Genomic DNA, 22,197 nt, shown 5'->3' with positions numbered 1-22,197 from the left:
TTTGTGAAGTTTCATGAGCTGTCCTGTCTGTAAACAGAGATAGATAAAGAGAATGTTTATGAAAACTTATGGGATGTTGCTATTAAGCAGTTTTGGTATAACAGTGTATGTTGAATTCATGCTGGTTGGATGATGTTTGAACATTGAGACATATGCCACTGAGACTGTTCAATAAAACTCTGTTCCTATTTTACCATCATAAACTTTGTCTGGTGTTTGGCTTTTGTTTGGCTCTAGCTTTGATCGATCAACCTCTTAACTGACAGAAGACTATTAAACAAGTACATTTATTTTCTGACGGGATCTGGCGTCTGGGGCTGGATCAGAAATATTTTGTCTGTTGTGGAGACCTGATCTAACAACCTTACAGAGCCCAAGAGATATTATCATTTTATAATGAATAAATGATAAATCAATCATAGGAAAGTGAATGTGAGATGGTTTAAGGTGTGTTGATAAGAGACTCATGTTATCCGTCCAGTGAAAGTGTAAATATTTATTATTCATGATCATAGGGGACTCAGAAGTGGGGTAAAGTCTCACATGATAAGGGAACGAGATGCTGCGTCGCCATAGCAACACTTTGGGGAACGCCTCGGTGTGACTGATCTGAAGCATGTGTAACACATTATCAATAATTCGATGATTGGATATTGGGTGGATTCTGTGCGGACCAGGGGTATAAGAAGGCATCCCACACAAACACGCTTGCTACCAAGTGCTGAAGCAAGTGCCTACAGGGATGCAGGGAGTATGGCATGGAGACGCAGCCGCAGCATCTCGTTCCCTTCTCAGGGAACACAGGGTTCCCTTTCGAGGAACTTGAGCTGCGTCGCCATAGCAACGCTTGGGGAAAGAGATGCCCATGCTTCCATACTACCAAATGCCTGTAGCGTGTATAACTGAACACAGTCAAGGCAAAAGAACCTGTGACCCTAAAGAGGGGTCTAGGTCTAAATTAAAAAATCTGACGTAAGTGACCGGTGAAGACCAACCGGCCACATCACATACATCCTGAAGTGACGTGCCTGTCCATAAGGCCTCAGAGGCAGCCATACCCCGTGTGTAGTGGGCCCTCACAGCAACGAGAGGGAATCCTCTGATGTTAATGAGATTGTGTCGACAATCCACTTGCTCAGAGCCTGCTTGGTTGCCTGGAGACCTCTCCTGGGTGAACCAAAGCACACAAATAACTGCTCGGACTTCCTCCACTGAACAGTCCTGTAGATCATCATCTTATTTGGTCAGACAGATCTTAAGGACTTTGTGATGATAAATTTCATAGATCTGAATGTTCATTAAAGGTCGTGTTCGTGGCTGACTGGCAAAGTTTGATGTTTTACCATGAAACTGGAAGTTGTTGTTATTCAAGCATACAATGTCCGACCTGCCCCATACTTCACACGGTTAATAAGGGTCCTGGCCTAAACACATCAACATAGCAAAATACAGATACAGTCATAGCGCCACTTAGAGGCAACAGGAAACACTGTGATTCACTGCTCTGTTAAATCAAGAGATTTAACAATATCAACATCATATTTGGTCAGTCTGATTACAATATCCACATATATTTACAGACTACAGTTCCTATCCCCACTGTTCACTGTTTTTCTTAAGGTCATCAGGTGGCGGTGCACATACGTGCAAGAATTATGGAATCTGAGTAGCTGTATACACCTTCCAATTATAAACTAGAGGAATGGCCGGTGAAAAAAAAGGCTTTTCCAGGGTGAACACTCAAAATTGAAATGAATAATGGCAGGGCTGACCAGAAGTACACCTCCTCAATAAAGTAAAGAGTTAACTCTCACATCTTTATTATTATCTGCTCTATGCTATTTTAACAGTCACATTAAATAACATTACATATGAATGTAAGAACATTATACACTAGTCAACATTTGAAGTGGATCAAAAAAGTTAATCAAAGTTGTCCTAAGACAAGAACAGGTCTGGGTATTGGTTTTAAGACAACTTTTATGAAAGGTTTTGATCCACTTCAAATGTTGACTAGTATATTTAAGATATAAGCCATTTGTCAAAATGATGAGGCTTCGAAACTTTTACGAATCTTTTGTTTCGAATCAATTGGTTCGGAGCGTGTTTCTAACTGGCAAAGACATGTGATTTGAGCAAACGATGCTTCATTTAAGGTGCGTTCCATTCGACAGGGTCCCTACGGAGTGTTCACTGCTCCCTATTCCCTGAGCACGGTATATCAGTTGAAGTGGACTTCACGGACAATAACCGCTCATTTGGAACGGCCTTCAAACGTCATCAAAGAAAGTCAACGTCGACGGGCTCGCGCAGATTATAAATATATATAGGACTACATTCATATTTTAATTTTTATTTACTATCACATGTAAAATATGTACACTATACAATAACAAAAAACATTGAGTAGGGGAGAGTGGGGTAAAGTGAGACATTTTTTACATTTGCTCCCTTCTAAGCGAGCTAAAATGATATATCAGTCAAATTTACACATTTCCCATTAATTCAGGATGTTTCCTAGCTATGGAAATTACCAGAATGTATTCAGGACAAAGAGCAGTGAAAATATGATTGTTTTAAAAAAAGTGGTCTTGTGTCTCACTTTACCCCAGCTTAGGGGTAAACTGAGACAGACCAGAAAAATCAAGGGGGTAAAGTGAACCAGCTCGGGGTAAACTGATCCACTTACTTTTTCCACTCTGAAACTACCATAACAGCACATATTGTAACAGATAAAATCCTGACGGCTAGCCTGACAACCACACATTCCAGAACTAATGTTGGACTAGTAAAAGAATCAAGGGGATTGGTCAATTAAGAACATTATTTTTCTAAACACTTAAAAGTACAGTAACTCTGAACCAAAATCAAATACAACATAATATAATTCAAAAGTTATATTTTTTGGCCAGTTTTTGCTTTTATTTAACAGTGAGTTTTGGAGAGGACAGGAAAGGACGGGGAGCAGAGAAGGGTATTGGATCGGCAAATGACCACGAGCCGGGAATCGAACTCGGGTCCCAGAAAGTGTGACAGCACCACATGTCGGAGCGCTGCCCACTATACAACATTGGCTCCGACAATTAAATTTTTTTTAACATTCAAATGACATATAGAACCAGTTAGATTAGAACGCAGTCTGGGGGTCAGAACAAAGGACCCTTAGAGCCAGCTAGTGTCTGCGGGTCAGCGCAAAAGACAATTAGAACCATCTATCAATATTTCTGTCCCTTGCAGCTGCTCTTACTGTGGGTTCACACCAGACGTGAGTTCAACGATTTGTGCAAGTACATTCAAAGTTAATGCAAAGACACGATCAGACGCATCCTCGCCTGGGGCGATGCGAATGACGCCATATGAGCAGAGCATTTGCCGCAAAAACACGCACTATTCACCTCAAACATGTCTTCGCCCAAGTTGAAAATATTTATCTCGGGCGAAAAATTTGCATGACACAATGTTAAATCCCATGAGTAATCTAGAGTGAGTAATGCTACGTACACACCAAATGCGGGGCATCGCGTTACTCGATCTAGATTACTCGCAGGATTTAACATGCGAATTTTTCGCTCGAGTTGAATATTTTCAAATTGGGCGAAGACGTGTTTGCGGCGAATAGCACGTGTTTTCGTGGCAAAAGCGCCACCCATATCACGTCATTCGCATCGCCACACGCGAGGACGTGTCTGATCGCGTCTTTGCATTGACTTTGTATGTAATCTACTTGCACAAATTGTTGAACTCGTGTCTGGTGTGAACCCACAGTACCATTATGCCTCGCGTTTGGTGTGTACGTAGCATTAGAGACTTCTTTCCTTCCTTGACCTAAGCAGCTGCACTCTCCCTCTCCTCAAGGGGTGTTTTTCCCCCAGGCTGTCTTCCTGGTGTATTGACTAGACATAATGGTTTTTCTGCAATGTTTATAACATTAAAAATAAAACATATGCAATGTAATATTACATTAAAATATGTTTTAGACTAAACTGAACTTGTGCCTCATGTCTCACTTTACCCCACAGCATTTGTCTCACTTTACCCCACCGCCACATTTTGGGAAAAAACTCTCTCTCTTGGAAATTCAGGCTAATCTTCAGCTAGCATCAACACAAGGTTTTATATGTTGGTAGTTCATAAACATGTGTGATATAAGTTTTTCTACCTGAATCAATTTGCTTTGGCACAACAGTTGATTAAGTTGACAGCAAGAAAATTTACTTTTACAAGCAAAAAATATATTTTTGTGAAAAAAACATGCTAACCACAGCAGCATGAGGTTCTGTCCTTCATGGCCAAGGGGAAATTTGAGGGGCTTAAAAAGATAATAGTCATAGGACCACAAATGTGTTCCGTTGCCTAGATACAGGGGGTGTCTCACTTTACCCGATGTCTCACTTTACCCCACTCTCCCCTACTACGTAATGAAAAACGTATGTTTATTGTACACTTAAATTGACTATTGCTGCTATTACTTGACTATTAACAGAATTGAAGCCCTGCTGTAACTGTCATGCAAATATGAAAGTAAACTTTTATTTGGTTAACTATGTGTATTTATGTGTTTTTAAACGATTGTCATATAATAGAGTGCCGAAGTAATGGCGTCACTTTGTAGGCTAAAACGCGGAAGTGAGTTAGCATTTTAGCACTACGGGTTCCCTCGCCCTGAAGTCTATGGGTTTTTTGAATTGGTTTTTGATAAATCGCCTGAAATAAGGTCTGTGGTTAACTAAACCTCTAAATATTTTCACGTTTTGTTCTATGACATAAAATACACCAGTTATAATCTGCTTGTGATTTTTTTAAACTTTATTGTGCCTTAAAAACGGTGGTTGCTAACAAGTTGCTAATAGGGACTACATCCTTGGCGGGGAGTTTAGACGTCATCATGACAGGAAATCTGTCACTAGCCTTTCAGCCTCACGTTCTCAGAAGTTTACCTTTCAGTTAATATACATAACGTTATATATTTAGTCTTTTCAAATTGTAGTTTTTCCAAATATTGTTGTACTGTGGAGAGACTGTAGTTTGACATGTTTTGTTTTGTCCGGAGATGCAACCACAAGTCGTCGATGAAAGATGCTCGTTTACCGTCCGATGTTCCCCAGCGGAGACTGTTCGTGCCGTAAGGTAAGTTAACACAACGACGATTTCAATGTGAACACCGTATTTACTGCCTTAATGTGGCCATGCACGACCAAACTTTAATGGTGCATATTGCTCAACACGCGAAAGATATGATACTTTGACGGTCAGATGGAATTAAAAAGGCTAAGTTAGCAAGAATAAACGTTTTTCATTACAAAATCAACAGCTAAAATAACTTACCTGTGTCTTTCTCTTAAAATATCTTAAAGCTTGTTTACTTTGCTGTTTAATAGATAGATTAGATCCGCTGCAGTTTTATTAAAGGCTAACGTTACTTCGAGAAATGTGTTTAATTAAAATATTCAAAATAATACCTGGTTTATTGACTTTTATTTAACTTTGCTTTACCCACTAATAATAATAATGATTGTAGTTATTTGTAAACAGCACTAGTTAGGCATTAGGTAACAATGATATTAATCTTTGTTATTTTAGTAGTAAAGTGTGATTTTTGTAGTAAATACGGTGTTCACATTGAAATCATCGTTGTGTTAACTTACCTTACGGCACGAACAGTCTCCGCTGGGGAACATCGGACGGTAAACGAGCATCTTTCATCGACGACTTGTGGTTGCATCTCCGGACAAAACAAAACATGTCAAACTACAGTCTCTCCACAGTACAACAATATTTGGAAAAACTACAATTTGAAAAGACTAAATATATAACGTTATGTATATTAACTGAAAGGTAAACTTCTGAGAACGTGAGGCTGAAAGGCTAGTGACAGATTCCCTGTCATGATGACATCTAAACTCCCCGCCAAGGATGTAGTCCCTATTAGCAACTTGTTAGCAACCACCGTATTTAAGCCACAATAAAGTTTAAAAAAATCACAAGCAGATTATAACTGGTGTATTTTATGTCATAGAACAAAACGTGAAAATATTTAGAGGTTTTGTAAACCACAGACTTTATTTCAGGCGATTTAGCAAAAACCCATTCAAAAAACCCATAGACTTCAGGGCGAGGGAACCCGTAGTGCTAAAATGCTAACTCACTTCCGCGTTTTAGCCTACAAAGTGACGCCATTACTTCGGCACTCTATTGACACATTTAATGACAAAGTTTTGCATAATTAAGTAATTTTAATTATTTGTTTGCCATAAATAAAACTAAAAACACCTAATACACTTTTAATTATGTCTTAATTAAGTTAAATGATTTAAAAAAAAACATATTTCAATCTTACTATTATTTTGTAAAAAGAAGTGTAAAATATTTGGACAGATCTGCTTTTACACTATTTTGACCAGCAGGTGGCGCCAGCGTGTTTGGTGTTTCAATTCAAAAGTGAAAGTAAACTTAGCCTGGCGGCGGCGCCATTTTAGTACTGCGATTAGTAAACAAAAACTTCTGTTAAAACAGATTGTTTTAACAGGCGCGTTTTAAAGAAATGTACGCGTTGTTCAAGACAGGATAACTCTTATTTCGACGTAGATGAGTGTGGGAATACGGTATGTTGAAGTGCATCGATGAACGACGCCATAAAAACAAGATGGCACTGTCATGGCGTGACACATTTGATGATCTCTATATATGTTGTTAGCTGTTGTCTCTTTCTAATTGTTATTTACATTTTATTTGGTTTTTTTCCAGATGGCAGGTCAGAGTTTATCTGATTCAACATTCATTTAGTATTCCAGTGGGTGTTTCCGTCTCCTCGTACTGTCTCTGTCTTGCATTAAAACATGAGGTATGAATGTTTGCGCATAGTGTCATGCAATCACTAAACTTAAAACCAGAATGTGAAATGTTTAGTTTAGATAGCAACCTGTGTTTTGAGTTCTGAATGCAACCTGCCAGCTAACAATTTTTGGTTCCCAGAACGTTTGGGGAACGTTAGCGCTTGGTTCTCAGAACAGACACCCTACGTTACCTGCTGGTTCCCCATGAAAGTTTTCTTGACGTCAGTAGAACGTTTTCTCTAGGTTTTGGGAACGTTCCCCTAACCTTGTGCGAAAGTTAGGTGAACGTTGTCTCAATGTTCTGATAACGTTTCCCTAACCTCAATATTGTTATATGCCTGAATGCAAATAATCAAACTAAAAATAATGTGTTAAACAGTGTTTATTGTTCACATGACCTGGAGCTTATTCTTAACGTAAATAACATTGTATTTTATAAAATATATATATATAATTGAATTAATTGAAAACAGATATTTATTGACAGATAAATAAACACTTTACAGATATTGCAGTAAGTCGTCAATTAATTTTTAGATAAAATATCCAAAACTTCTCACTTGTAAAGTAACATTGTAAAGTAATTTTCTTCATAAGACATGTCAAATCAATCGGAAATCATTAACATATATTTTTGTCCACACATATTTAAGTTAATGTCACTAAATGAAGAAAAAGATCAAAAACTTTGTGACATAGAACTCGTGATGCTGCTTCTTGCTGCAAGCAGATCTCTTCCTGACCATGACGTGAGACTGCAGGTGTGAGTTGTTCACAAATAGCTTTAGTAAACAATAGCGTGATCGGGCAAATTTAAAGCGTCCAGTACAAGTACAAGACGTCACTGTCACACAATCCATCACTCACAGCACCTCAGAAATGAGAATGTAAATGTGCTTTGAGAGTGTTTAGAAAGATTTGCCCTAAATAACAGTCTAAACTAAAAAAATAGACATTTACTATGTTAATTTTAGGATTAAATAATTTATCAGGTATACCAAAAAAGGTTTTATCCTACAAAGCAATAAAAAGCATGGTAAAAAGACCAGTCATAATAGTTTTTATGATTTTTAAATATCTAAATATCTACATCTATTCTAAATATAAAAAACATATCGGTCAACCTCTACCACATTAATATAAAGAAAATTCTGTGAAAATATAACCTTGATATCTTTAACTCTTTCACTGCCAGCATTTCTTAAAAAAGGTGCCAGCCAGCAGCAGCATTTTTTTATGATTTTCGTAAAAGTTTAATGTCTTTCAGAAAATGTTGTTCTTTCAGTATATAAACATACAAAGAACAGATCCTCTGCTTTCACAAAAAAAGTTTCATCCTACCTTCATTTGTTCTCTTTTTATCACCTCTCAAATATGAGTAGGTTTCTTCAAAAAGACCAAATTTTGAGCAAAAAGCTGAGATAATTGCATTTTTTATTTTTTGAAAGACTTCTGATAGAAATCAGATTTAGAGCGACGAACAAAACACACGCTGTGTCTGAACTTTTTGGGGGAGGGGTTGCATAAATTGCTTAAGAGTTCATCTGGTGAATAGAAGCGGTATTGCGGATTACCGGAAAAACTCATCATTGGCAAGGAAGCATTTTTTCTTAATTGAAGAGTTAACTCCTCAATGGCAGGGAAAGTGTTAATAATGACTGAGTAAGGCCATGTCAAAGATTGAAATCAATGAGGGAAATCAAACTTTGATGCTTGTAATCTCATTACATTATATTATGAGGCTTTAACCTAAAGTTCACAGACAGGTTCATATTTACACACTTATTGCATTGTGTTATGAGCCCTTATGAAGTGTTGTGCATTGGCCCATCATCATTGCTTTGAGCTATATCTGTGTCATTGAACAAATTTATTGTAAAAATAAAAAAGTCAGCAGGACCTCCTGTCTTATACAGTCTATCATTATTACACTGTCTTTGTCAAATTTCTCTTTTGTCACAGTCGAGTTCAGATGGACAGATCAGACCCCAGCTGTGTGTCCTTGAAGAGCGACCGGTCTATGCATCATCCACCTCAGTTACAGGAACACAAAAAACGTGGTTTTGGTTTTTAATACAAGGGTGCCACCATCTTGCAGTACCTCCTCTTGTGATGTCACAGGGTTTGTTGTGCTGACTGAGCTGGACAGATACAATGATAAAGAGACGGATAAAGGTCAGATAAAGAAAGATGAACACTGATAGCACTTAAAATGGTTTTCCTCTCTATGATTGCAAGCTAGTGAACCACTTTTAATGCTAGTATTTAGCACCATTTTCTCTTGTGTGTCTGGACCTGCATTAGATTTTATTTTTATAATAATTGAGTAAAAAGCATTGTATCATTGTAGTTTCTCTTCATGTTTTGGCATAGTCAGGTCCAGATGGACGGATCAGACCCCAGCTGTGTGTCCATGAAGAGCGACTGGTCTATGGAGCCTTCACCTAAGTTACAGAAACACAATGATCTTGACTTTGGGTAAATACTACACAAAACATGTTGACATTATTCAATCCTATTTAAATAAGTAATTATTTGCCTTTAACCAAAACTAGTGTTTGTGAGGGTATTGTGTATTATACAAGTTCATGTTTATAAAAATTGTCAAAAAACCCTGCTGTGTGCCCATGAAGAGTGACCGGTCTATTTATCATCCACCTCACAGGAACACACTGCAGTGTAATAGAAAGGATAATCTGCATCCACTCGGTTGTTATCACAAAATGAGCTCTCTTAGGGTTATACAAGGCTGGTCACCCTGTTGGGATTTACACCCTGCTGGAAAAATATATAACAAATACTATAAATGTATCCATTTAATAGTAAAAAAAGGTTTTGTTAGAGTTTTCAATGCAAGGGCCCCACCATCTTGCAGTACCTCTTGCTGTGATGTCACAAGGTTTGTTGTGCTGACTGAGCTGGATAGATACAATGATAAAGAGACGGATAAAGAAAGATGAACACTGATAGCACCTAATATGGTTTTCCTCTCTATGACTGCGAGCCTGTGATCCACTTTTAATGCTATTTAGCACCATTTTGTGTGTGTGTGTGTGTAAATAAAAAGTCTGGACCTACAATAGATTGTATTCTTATAATAATTGAGGAAAAACATTGTATGATTGTGGATTCTCTTCATGTTTTGTCACAGTCGAGTACAGATGGACAGATCAGGTCCCAGCTGTGTGTCCTTGAAGAGTGACCGGTCTATGCATCATCCACCTGAGTTACAGGAACACAATAAACTTGACTTTGGGTAAATGCTACACCGGTGGTTCTCGGCTCCAGTCCTCGGGACCCACTGCTCTGCATATTGTGCATGTCTCCCTTATTTAACACACCTGATTCAGATCATCAGCTTGTTAGGATAGATTCCATGAACTGAATTGAGTGTGTCAGAGCAGCGGGTCCCGAGGACTGGAGTTGAGAACCACTGTGCTACACTAAATATGTTGACCTTATTAAATCATATTTAAAGGGGCCATGGCATGAAAATGTTAGCATTGCCACTTTGCTGGTGTGAGCAAAAATAGGTCATTGAAATTTGGCTTTCCTTATGATGTCATAAGGATATCTTATTAAAATAATACCGCCCCCTTAATCTGCACTATCCAACCACTGCACTCCCATTTAGTGCAGAGAGAAAGAAAGAGAGAAAAATAATTCACAGCACAATTGAGTTTCAATTGCATCAAACCACCATCATTGTGATCAGTGTTTGCACTTCATCAGCTCATTTGCATTTTAAAAGACACACCCAAAACGACACATTTTTGCTCAAACCTACAAAGTGGCAATGCTAACATTTTCATGCTATGACCCCTTTAAATAAATAATCATTTATCTTTTAACCAAAACTAGTGTTTGTAAGGGTATTGTGTATTCTCTTCATGTTTTGTCACAGTCAAGTCCAGATGGACGGATCAGACCCCAGCTGTGTGTCCATGAAGAGCGACCGGTCTATGCATCATCCACCTGAGTTACAGGAACACAATAAACTTGACTTTGGGTAAATGCTACACCAAATATGTTGACCTTATTAAATCATATTTAAATAAATAATCATTTATCTTTTAACCAAAACTAGTGTTTGTTAGGGTATTGTGTATTCTCTTCATGTTTTGTCACAGTCAAGTCCAGATGAACGGATCAGACCCCAGCTGTGTGTCCATGAGGAGCGACCGGTCTATGCATCATCCACCTGAGTTACAGGAACACAATAAACTTGACTTTGGGTAAATGCTACACCAAATATGTTGACCTTATTAAATCATATTTAAATAAATAATCATTTATCTTTTAACCAAAACGAGTGTTTGAAAGGGTATTGTGTATTCTCTTCATGTTTTGTCACAGTCAAGTCCAGATTAACGGATCAGACCCCAGCTGTGTGTCCATGAAGAGCGACCGGTCTATGCATCATCCACCTGAGTTACAGGAACACAATAAACTTGACTTTGGGTAAATGCTACACCAAATATGTTGACCTTATTCAATCATATTTAAATAAATAATCATTTATCTTTTAACCATAACTAGTGTTTGTTAGGGTATTGTGTATTATGGCGCTTTTCCATAGCATAGTACCCCACGGTTTGGGTCGGGTCAGCTTACTTTTTGGGGCTTTTCCACTGAGTGCAGTACATAGTACCTGATACTTTTTGTTGTACCACCTCGGTTGGGGTTCCAAGCCATAGATATACATAACAAAGGCTAGATGTCTTACGGCGGTGTAATGGATCTCCAAATTGGAGAGAGGGAGAGAACCCAGGGGCAGGATCAGATGAACACAAATTCTTTATTACAAACAAGACACCAAAACAAAACCCACGAGGGGGTAAAACAAAGCAATGACTAAACAGATGTAAACAAGACTACACTAGACTAAGACATGAACAGGACTAGGATACAAAACATTAAACTAGAACAATATACAGACAAATTCACTTGGCTTTAGAGAACACTGGTAAGTACCGATGCAAGCACAACTGATAGCACAAAACGAATCAGCACAGGACAGCAAACACAAGGGCATTAAATAGGGGAGCAAATCAAGAAGGGAACAACAGATCACATGAGTTAAACAATAATGGGATGATAAACGAGGGGGCGGGGTCAGGAGATGAGACACACAAGCACACAAGACATGGGTCTGTCATGATCCTGCCTCAAGACTAAGGGTGCTTCTCAATATGCTTCCTCGTCTCCTCGCTCCAACATCCTACGACCTGGAAACTGATCGAGCTCTGCCATCATGTAGGACATCTCAATTCTTTAATTGCACTGTGAGGAGGTGAGGAACAAGGACTTAGGAAGCTTTCTGAGGAGTCATGAGCGAGGATACACAAGTGTATCCTATGCGGAAGTGTTTTATCAACTAAACCTGACGCACGTATAAATCTCCTCCCCCTTCACATCGTCACGTCATTAAACACACATAATCGCCTCCGTCCTTGCGAAAGGAAAAGCAAGGAAAGAAAACAAGGATGCACAAATAAGAATTGAGAAGCACCCTAAGAGTAAAACAAGGATAAGAGTGCAGAATCATGACAGAACTCCCCCCTCCCTTAAAGGGAACACTAGACAGGGAACAACACAGACTGGATGACCGACACGAATCAACAAAACATGACAAATATACACAGGCGCAGACAAGAATATACAATCAAAGGTGTGATGAACAGGGTGATGAAGGTACATAGGAGGAGGCAACAGACAAAACTGGTGAGGCACACTCTAAAAAACCAAGCGGTGCTATAGCACCAAAACTGTTGCTTTGGATCGTGACCATGGAGGAACCATTTTTGGTGCCGTGTAGCACCGGTGGAGCACCTGTGTAGCACCTGTGTAGAACCATATAGGGGCCATATAGCACCACTATAGCACCACATATGGTTCTACAAAACACTATATGGTTCTACACAGGTGCTTCACTGGTGCTTCGCCGGTGCTGTGTGGCACTGGGGATGGTTCTTCTATGATTGCGAGCAAGGAACCACATTTGGTGCTATATAGCACCGTTTGTTTTTAGAGTGGAACGCTGCGGCAGGCAGTGGATGCGAGACAACAGCTGAGACAGGGTGCTGCAGCTGGCTGTGTTGGGCGCCAGGCGTGGACGAGACATCTAGCCTTTATTATGTACATCTATGTTCCAAGCGACCCGAGCTGATACCAAAACATGATGCGAAAACACTGTAGATCACTGATTGATCTGAGAGAATCGTCACCACCAGCGTCATCGCTATAATGTAAAAGATTAGCTTTACCTTTGTGCTAGCTTGCACTGTCTCGAGTAAACCTGTTGTCACCTGTGCTTTGCTGTAAGTTCCAAAACTCCATTTTAGCGATGAGAACCTTGCAGTTTGTGGCGGCACATTCGCGACGCACTCGTCCGCATATATGCTTAAATGCAACTTAAAGGAACAGTATGTAAGAAATTTATATCAATTAATCATAAAATGGCCCTGATATGGTACTAGACATTAAGAAATCATTTTCATTTCAAATACTTATACCACTGACAACAGTGTTATGGTCAGGATATTGTCATTTAAAAAGTGGAGTTGCAGCCCTCAACTGATGTTTATGTTGTCATGTTGTGTATTGGCCACCAGTTGTGTGATTGCAGTACCAGTTTTAGCCACAAGTTTTGTGATTGCAATACCAGTTTTGGCCACAATCCTACATACTGTTCCTTTAAATGAGGCTCAGCGGAGCACGTCGACTGACGCCATGGGTGTTTGTACAGAAACTGTCATGTGAGACAGTTAATGATAAACGTGAAGTGCAAACATCTATTTGTGGTGGCCAATTTTAATTTTGTGGCAGATTGATAAATAAATGAATGTATGGGGATGTATAGCATTCCAACAATGCTCTCACTTGTATGATGTCACAGAAGTAGGCAGCGGAAATATAACAACACGCCTATAATCCGTCCCACTCCCAAGTGTTAAAGGAATAGTCTACTCATTTTCAATATTAAAATATGTTATTACCTTAACTAAGAACTGTTGAATCATCCCTCTATCATCTGTGTGCGTGCACGTAAGCGCTGGAGTGCGCTGCTACACTCTGATAGCATTTAGCTTAGCCCCATTCATTCAATGGTACCATTTAGAAATAAAGTTAGAAGTGACCAAACACATCAACGTTTTTACTATTTAAGACGAGTAGTTATATGAGCAAGTTTGGTGGTACAAAATAAAACGTATCGCTTTTCTAAGCGTATTTAAAAGAGGAACTATATTTTATGGCGTAATAGCACTTTTGGGAGTACTTCGACTCGGCGCAGTAACACTCTCCCTCTCCCATTATGAGAGTGAGAAGGGGCGCGGACTTTTCAGGCGAGTCGAAGTACTCCCAAAAGTGCTATTACGCCATAAAATATAGTTCCTCTTTTAAATCCGCTTAGAAAAGCGCTACGTTTTATTTTGTACCACCAAACTTGCTCGTATAAATACTTGTCTTAAATAGGAAAAACGTTGATGTGTTTGGTCACTTCTAACTTTATCTCTAAATGGTACCATTGAATGAATGGGGCTAAGCTAAATGCTATCGAAGCGTCGCAGCACGCTCCGGCGCTTGCGTGCACGCGCGCGGATGATGGAGGGATGTATCAACGGTTCTTAGTAATAACATGGTTTGGTGTTGGGGATGAGTGGACTATTCCTTTAATAAACTGGATGGAAAAGATAACCAAGCCAAAGTAAGGTGAGCTGACCCGACCTAAACTGTGGGGTACTATGCAATGGAAATGCAAATGTCCCAGCTATGTGTCCATGAAGAGTGACCGTCTATGGATCATCCATCTGGGTCACAGGAACACAATAAACTTGACTTTGGGTAAATGATACCCCAACATGTTGACCTTATACACAGGGTTTGTTGTACAGACTGAGCTGGATAGACACAATGATAAAGAGACGGATAAAAGCAGACAGCAGAGATCAAATAAAGAAACACTGATAGAACTTAATGGTTTTCCTCTCTATGACTGCGAGCCTGTGATACACTTTTAATGCTGTTTAGCACCATTTTTTGTGTGTGTGTGTAATAAAAAGTCTGGACCGGTATTATGTTTTATTCTTATAAAAACTGAGTAAAAACCATTGTATGATTGTGGATTCTCTTCATGTTTTGTCACAGTCCAGATCAGATGGACAGATCAGACCCCAGCTGTGTGTCCATGAAGAGTGACCGGTCTATGCATCATCCACCTGAGTTACAGGAACACAATAAACTTGACTTTGGGTAAATGCTACACAAAACATGTTGACCTTATTCAATCATATTTAAATAAGTAATCTTAAAAATGTCTTTTAACCATTGTGTACTTCTACATGTTTACCCACATATAAAATTGTTGTAACTGAATAATTTATTCATAAGAATAATAATGAAATGGGAATATTTCAGTCAGTTATCAGTTTTCATGAATTTTCTCTTGAATGTTTTCAGGAGTCAGAACAAACTCCAAATTTCAGAGTCACCAGAACCCATCTGTGCGTCCATGAACCAGTCTGCACCTATCCAGAAAAAAATTCTAGATATTAGGTACATTAACGTGAATTGCATCAAGACTTTACTGTATTTTTACACTGTTTCTGGTCATTAATAGCAGCATAAAATATTTATCTGTAAAATAATTTAAAGAACCTGTAAGGGTTTCCCTGAGGAAGAAAAGATGCCTGAGGTAAGGGATTTCTTTAAGAGCGTTGCAACAAACGTCTGAACTGTCACCCTTACCTAAGTGCTTTTACTAAGCTGTAGTCTGTAGGTGTGTTTGACTTCATGCGACGCTGCGCAGACCGATCGGCGGCTGACTTGAAGCAGTGCATTCCGGTTAGTAACTTTGTCCGACTTAAGCTGGCGCTGCAGGCACGTGACTGTGTCATATGGTTTTTAAGTACCGCAAGAGCGATTCGAGATCAGCCCCCTGAGTTAGCCAGCGCAGTTCGCGAAGAGGAGCTGCATGGGCTGTAATGATGACACAGCTGTTTCACGATTGGTCAGAGTCACCACATGACAACAATCATGTGTGTTTCATGTTTTTTTTCACGCCCTCAGTTCCACAAATGCTCACAAATCTGTATTTTTATAACAGTTAAAGCTATTTTCATGTAGTCGCGATGTTATATTGTGTCATCTTCATCAAAATAAAATGGATAAAAAACATAGCATATATTATTTAAATACATTGGTATTTAAATAATATATGCTTATGTTGAACTTTATTCTTGTAAAAACACTGCTGTAAGCCTCTTCAGTTCCACTCATGCTCATACACGGACATTCAAAACAGTATAATTCACTTTTTATGTAGCTTTCATCTTACAAATCATGTTTAATGCGATTAAGCAAGCAAACGGCACGTGATCAGCCATGCGTGACGTAAATGCAGCAAACTACGGGAACCACAGCGCGTCCGACTTCACGTTTCCGTTTTCAGCTCCTCCCCGCCTGCACGTGGCTAATCTCGCCGATCGGTTACATCCAGCCACAGCCGATGTCGAACACACCTTATGTCAAAACACGGCAATGGAGAAGCGGTTGCTATAGTTACAAAACCTTACAGCATAAAAAAAATCAACGCACGCAGGCGGTACAATTTGTGTACAATCAAATGTCACAAATAAAAGACTGTAAAGTGAAACTTCAAAGAAATTCAAACTTGAAGCACTTTTGGATTGACTGACAATCAAACCGATATTCTCCTAATAACTCCTAATCACTTTACTCTAAGCGATTATTTTTGATTGTTTGAAATGGTCCATGGTACTCCTCTACTTAAAGCAACACTATGTAGTTTTTTACCTTTAAATAATGTCTCTAAAATTATTTCAGTGATAGAACAACTTTTAACTGGACAAATTGTACTGTTGCTGCAACCTGAACAACCTCCTAGCTGCTACAGGCACACTCTGAAAGTGGCGGTGGAGGGTAGAGCACACAGCCCCGCCCCTCCCCCTGCCTGCAGAAGAGTGTCTGATACCAGGCACTGCTGCGCTTTTCAACCACATGGGGGAGCTGTAAGTAATTTTTACATGGAAACTACATAGTGTTGCTTTAAATAACCATAAAATCAGCCATCGCGTGTGACGTTAAGGGACCTGTTATAGTCCCTTAAGTTTTTAAGGGAAAATGGGTAGGACTTTGTTGCAACATTTTTTTGTAGCATTTAAGGGTAAATACTTATTGACAGCCTAAGGGGCCAGTCACACCAAAAGCGCTTTAAATGCTTGCAAACGCAAGGCGCGACGCACTGCCTTTTTTTTTTAAAAAGAGCAGTGGTGCGCGGCTTTTCATATTGCTAAGCAACCACCGAGTCAGCTGTCTTGTCAATCAAATATTGAAGCGTGAGCGCTCTTTTGCTGTTAACTGTCATATTAGCAGAAACTTTAAAAAGAGGACGCTTGCTCTGACCTTGTTTGAGGGTAAGAGGTGCACAAACACGCAGGAGAGAGTGAGCGAGTGGAGTCCGGTTCTTCAAAGCAACTGTAAACTTCCCTCACCACAACGTAAGGCCCGCCTCTCCCCTCATTCGATTGGACAATGGAAGACGCGAATGACGTCAGGCGCTTCTCCGCTCTCAGCGCTCCTTCAAAAACGCGTGCGCGGCAGGCGGCAGAAAACCGCAAGGCGCTCGGCGCGCATAAACAGCGCGCAAACGCGCCCTGACCATAGAATATCATTCAAAAAAGGCGCCTGCAACTGCCATAAACGCTTTTGGTGTGACTGGGCCCTTATGTTTCTTAAAGGATAATTCCGGTATTTAGCGCTTTGGGTCTCATTTCTGGTTTGTTTTGGATGGGCTACGGTGATGGACACAGGGGTTTTGACAATGGGTCGTGTCTTGACTTTTCGGCTCGTTTGGAGGCGTCTCTTGGCTGCTTCGGAATGGAGGTCGGTGGCCATGCACAAACATGTCATTAAAACAACACTTAACGTTCATTTTCAAAACTGTACTACTCACCGAGGGGTTCGTGGTGTTCGTTGATGATTAAAAACAAATATATTTGCGCAATGTATGATTTCAATCCGTGTTATTTGCTATAGTGGAACTATTTTTTCAGATACCTCACAACCGCGTATATACTTCCGCTCTATATTTGAGTCTGAAGCATGAATGAACGTAGTCCAACAAACTGTAATAAAACGGTAGCATACTTTCAAAATCAAGTTTATTAATAACACTTACACCATCCAATATGTTTTTTCATCAGCAAGACAATAAAGAAGATATTTTGCAGAAACCCCAGTGCTCCGTCATGCAAGTCAACAGATCCGCACACTTTAAGAGCTAAAGCATATATATCCAATACAACAGTAATCCCCCATAACTCCGTGTGACATATTGACGTCTTATGAAGCAAATCAATCAGTTTTTGCAAGAAACTGAACGTTATTTACAACACTATTAGCGTGAATGCCAAAGCAGGAAGCGTGCTTTCCGATTGAGGTGATCTCTTCCACTAGTGCTGTTGGCTATGGATGTTGGTCTCTCTGCGCCACCTATAGAGCGGGAGCGTGAAGCGCACTTCCTGCTTGGCAAAAGCTCTGCATTAACGCTGTAATATATCTATATATATTCGAATCTCAAAACTGAAAATCGAATGTCAACCCATGGAACGAATATTCTGGTCCAGCCCTACAAATATGGGAAAAATTTCTTCTGAGAGTAAACAGACCATTTTCTGTTTCCCGGCGGCGGAGTGATATATCAGCGAGCAATGCGTCTTCCAAGAGAAGTCAATGGAATTTTACAAAATGCCAAATAAAACACGACAGAAACTGTATTTCGCTACACAACTTGTTTTTGATCATCAACAAACACCACGAACCGCTCGGTGAGTGGCACAGTTTTGAAGGTGAACGTGGAGTGTTGTTTTGATGACATGTTTGTGCATGGCCATTGACTTCCATTCTGAAGCAGTCAGGGGACGCTTCTAGACGAGTCAAAAACTCAAGACACGACCCATTGTCAAAATTTCTGTGTCCATCACTGTAGTTCATCCAAAACAAACCAGAAATGAGACTCAAAGTGTTAAATACCGGAATTACCCTTTAAGTAAAACCTTAGTTTTATTCTTGCAACTCATGTTTTATTAAGGGTACCCTTAACCTTATATCTTAGGGATTTTTGCAAGCGGGCACTGATAAACACAGTAAATATATAAAGAAAGATATAAAGAAAAAACAAATGTGTAAAATATATCTAATAGTTCAGTAGTTTGGGGGCCTAAATGTGATAATATAGCAGATGGGATTTGTTACAATTTCAGATCCCGGACGAGCCCCCATATGTTACAACTGGCTCAAAGTTGCAACATTAACAAGAGGCAACACAGGCGGGTAAATAGAAAAAGAAGCAATTTATTTAACAAAATAAGTTTAACAAAATATAAATAAACAGTCAGTAGTCAGTATATGAACGTCAGTGATGAAGGATGCATGAAAGAGTACTGTAAGCTAAAGGTCTGCATGAATGTAAACGCAAATCATAACATAAACACAAAGGAAAGCCGCTCGGTCCAGTGCCGTCACATCGCTGCGTGTCTCCCCCCAAATCCACTGCGCTGGAGTTCTTATAAGCCCAGTGATGAGCCACAGGTGGAAAGACCACGCCCCCAATAACGACCTGCCTAAAACATAAAAAACAAACACAGGCCCAGCACTAACTGGGACCTAACAGATTGTAGACCCTTTTTACATTACAAATTTGCAATCAGCTCACATTTGGAATGAAAGCTATTTCTGTTTCTCTATGAAATGTTGCTCTTTATATCTCTGTACAGTTACCATTCTAACTCTTTTGTTCCTTTAACAGCCCTGACATTAAATGTGCTGAAGTCTTGAACACATTCAGATCAAATCTACAGAAGAAGTTTGAGTGTTTGTATGAGGTAACATCAATGCAGAGAAACCCAACACTACTGAATGAGATCTACACAGAGCTCTACATCACAGAGAGTGAAAGTGGAGAGATCAATAATGAACATGAAGTGAGACAGATTGAGACACAATCCAGAAGAACAACAACAGAGGAGACACCAATCAAATGTAATGACATCTTTAAACCTTTACCTGAACAAGACAAACACATCAGAAGTGTGCTGACAAAGGGAGTCGCTGGCATTGGAAAAACAGTCTCTGTACAGAAGTTCATTCTGGACTGGGCTGAAGAGAAAGAGAATCAGGACGTCCACCTCATATTTCCACTTCCTTTCAGAGAGATCAATTTGATGAAGGACAAAACACTCAGTCTTTTAGATCTTCTTCATCTTTTCTTTCCACAAACAAAAGAAATGGAAATCTTCAGTGATAAATATAAAGTGTTGTTCATCTTTGATGGTTTGGATGAGTGTCGTCTGTCTCTGGATTTTCACAGCAGTGTGAGGTTGTGTGATGTAAGTAAATCAACCTCAGTGGACGTGATGCTGACAAACCTCATCAAGGGGAATCTGTTTCCCTCTTCTCTCATCTGGATCACCTCCAGACCAGCAGCAGCTGATCTCATCCCCTCTGAGTGTGTTGATCGAGTCACAGAGGTACGAGGCTTCAGTGATCCACAGAAGGAGGAATACTTCAGGAAGAGAATCAGTGATAAGAGTCTGTCTGATCAAATCATCTCACACCTGAAGTCATCCAGGAGTCTCTACATCATGTGTCACATCCCAGTCTTCTGCTGGATTTCAGTCACTGTTCTAGAGAGAATGATGAGTGAAGCAAAGAGAAGAGAGATCCCCAAGACTCTCACTCAAATGTACACACACTTCCTGATCATTCAGACAAACATCAAACATCAGAAGGACTATGAGAGGACTGATATAGATGAAGACATGATCTTTAAACTGGGTAAACTGGCTTATGAGCAGCTTATGAAAGGCAATCTGATCTTCTATGATGAAGACCTGAGAGATTGTGGCATTGATGTATCAGAAGCATCAGTTTACTCAGGATTGTGTACTCAGATCTTCAGAGAGGAGTTTGGTTTGTATCAGGGGAAAGTTTACTGCTTTGTTCATCTGAGCATTCAGGAACATCTAGCAGCTCTATATGTGCTGTATTCATTCCTGTTATATAAGAGGGCTCTACACAATGAATATGTACCGTCAAAATATGCAAATGAGTTCACATGTGACACAATATCACATCTGCATCAGAGAGCTGTGGATAAATCTCTACAGAGTAAGAATGGACATCTGGATCTTTTCCTCAGATTTCTTCTGGGTCTCTCACTGGAGTCCAATCAGAAACTTCTGCAGGATCTTCTGAAACACAAAGAGAAAATCTCCTGGAGCAAAGAGAAAACTGTTAACTACATTAAAATCAGAATAAGATTGAATCCCAAACCAGATAAATCCATCAATCTGTTTCACTCTTTAAATGAACTGGGTGATCAGTCTCTTGTGAATGAAGTCCAGAAGTATATAAAGTCTGGAAATCTATCAAACAAGAAAATCACCTCTTCTCAGTGGTCAGCAGTGGTTTTCATTTTGCTGACATCAGAACAGTTAGATGTGTTTGAGTTGAGGAAATACATAAACGGAGACATCAACAAAGATCACATGACATCAGATGAAGTTCTTCAGAAGCTGCTGCCTGTGGTTGAAGCATCAAGATCAGCTAAGTAAGTCACAATGTGTGCAATCATTAAGTCTGTGTGTGTGTGTGTGCGTGCGTGCGTGCGCGCGCGTGTGTGTTGCGCGCACGCGCATGTTTTGTTTTTTTCTGTTTTTTGTGGATTTAAATTGTATCTCTAATATTTTGTCATTCTCAGGTTTTATGATTGTGAACTGTCAGAGAAAAGCTTTTCTGGTCTGACTTCAGTACTAACTTCAAAATCTTCATGTCTGAGAGTTCTGAATCTGTCTGGGAATAAACTAAGTGATTCAGGAGTGAAGCTGCTCTCTGATGGACTGAAGAATCCAAACTGTAAACTGGAGAAACTGAAGTAAGATCATAAATGAGTTTCATCACATCTTTAACAGATGACTTTTGTGGGTTTATATCATCACATTTGTCTTCAGTGATTCTTTACTGATATTATTTAATAACACAGTTTTGATTTTTACAGTATTTCCTCTCAGTTTCTCTCTTTTTGTATATAAACAAACAAACAAACAAACAAACAAACAAACAAACAAACACAACAATCATTTATTTAAAGCTGAGCTGTATTTTGATTTCATTCATTAATTTAACCAAATTTAAAGAAACATTGATAAGCACCATTGATGGGTGATTTTGCTTATTTTTAAAGAGACTTAAATCTGAACTTATGTGATGTGTAATGAAGTGAGAGAGTTCAGTGTGTGTTATTGTTCTCTACAGGTTGTGTCAGTGTGATGTCACAGATGAA

General features: G+C 39.4%; 2 protein-coding genes across 2 annotated transcripts in view; both read left to right on the top strand.

Annotated features, from left to right (window-relative positions):
- LOC141349154 (NACHT, LRR and PYD domains-containing protein 3-like) overlaps nucleotides 1-22,197 on the top strand; it is a 110,630-nt gene that overhangs the window by 49,380 nt on the left and 39,053 nt on the right. The window lies entirely within an intron of this gene.
- LOC129443937 (NACHT, LRR and PYD domains-containing protein 3) overlaps nucleotides 6,032-22,197 on the top strand; it is a 104,945-nt gene continuing 88,779 nt past the window's right edge. Inside the window, exons 1-10 of the mRNA XM_073860203.1 lie at nucleotides 6,032-6,588; nucleotides 6,748-6,841; nucleotides 8,796-8,901; nucleotides 9,208-9,311; nucleotides 9,985-10,089; nucleotides 10,738-10,842; nucleotides 10,964-11,068; nucleotides 11,190-11,294; nucleotides 14,982-15,086; nucleotides 15,294-15,389. Coding sequence (XP_073716304.1) covers nucleotides 6,837-6,841; nucleotides 8,796-8,901; nucleotides 9,208-9,311; nucleotides 9,985-10,089; nucleotides 10,738-10,842; nucleotides 10,964-11,068; nucleotides 11,190-11,294; nucleotides 14,982-15,086; nucleotides 15,294-15,389 — 836 coding nt within the window. The 5' untranslated portion in view covers nucleotides 6,032-6,588; nucleotides 6,748-6,836. The remainder of the gene's footprint in view (nucleotides 6,589-6,747; nucleotides 6,842-8,795; nucleotides 8,902-9,207; nucleotides 9,312-9,984; nucleotides 10,090-10,737; nucleotides 10,843-10,963; nucleotides 11,069-11,189; nucleotides 11,295-14,981; nucleotides 15,087-15,293; nucleotides 15,390-22,197) is intronic.

This window comes from Misgurnus anguillicaudatus, chromosome 3, assembly GCF_027580225.2.
Source record: "Misgurnus anguillicaudatus chromosome 3, ASM2758022v2, whole genome shotgun sequence".
NCBI lineage: Eukaryota > Metazoa > Chordata > Actinopteri > Cypriniformes > Cobitidae > Misgurnus > Misgurnus anguillicaudatus.
This window is presented reverse-complemented; position numbering and strand designations above follow the sequence as displayed.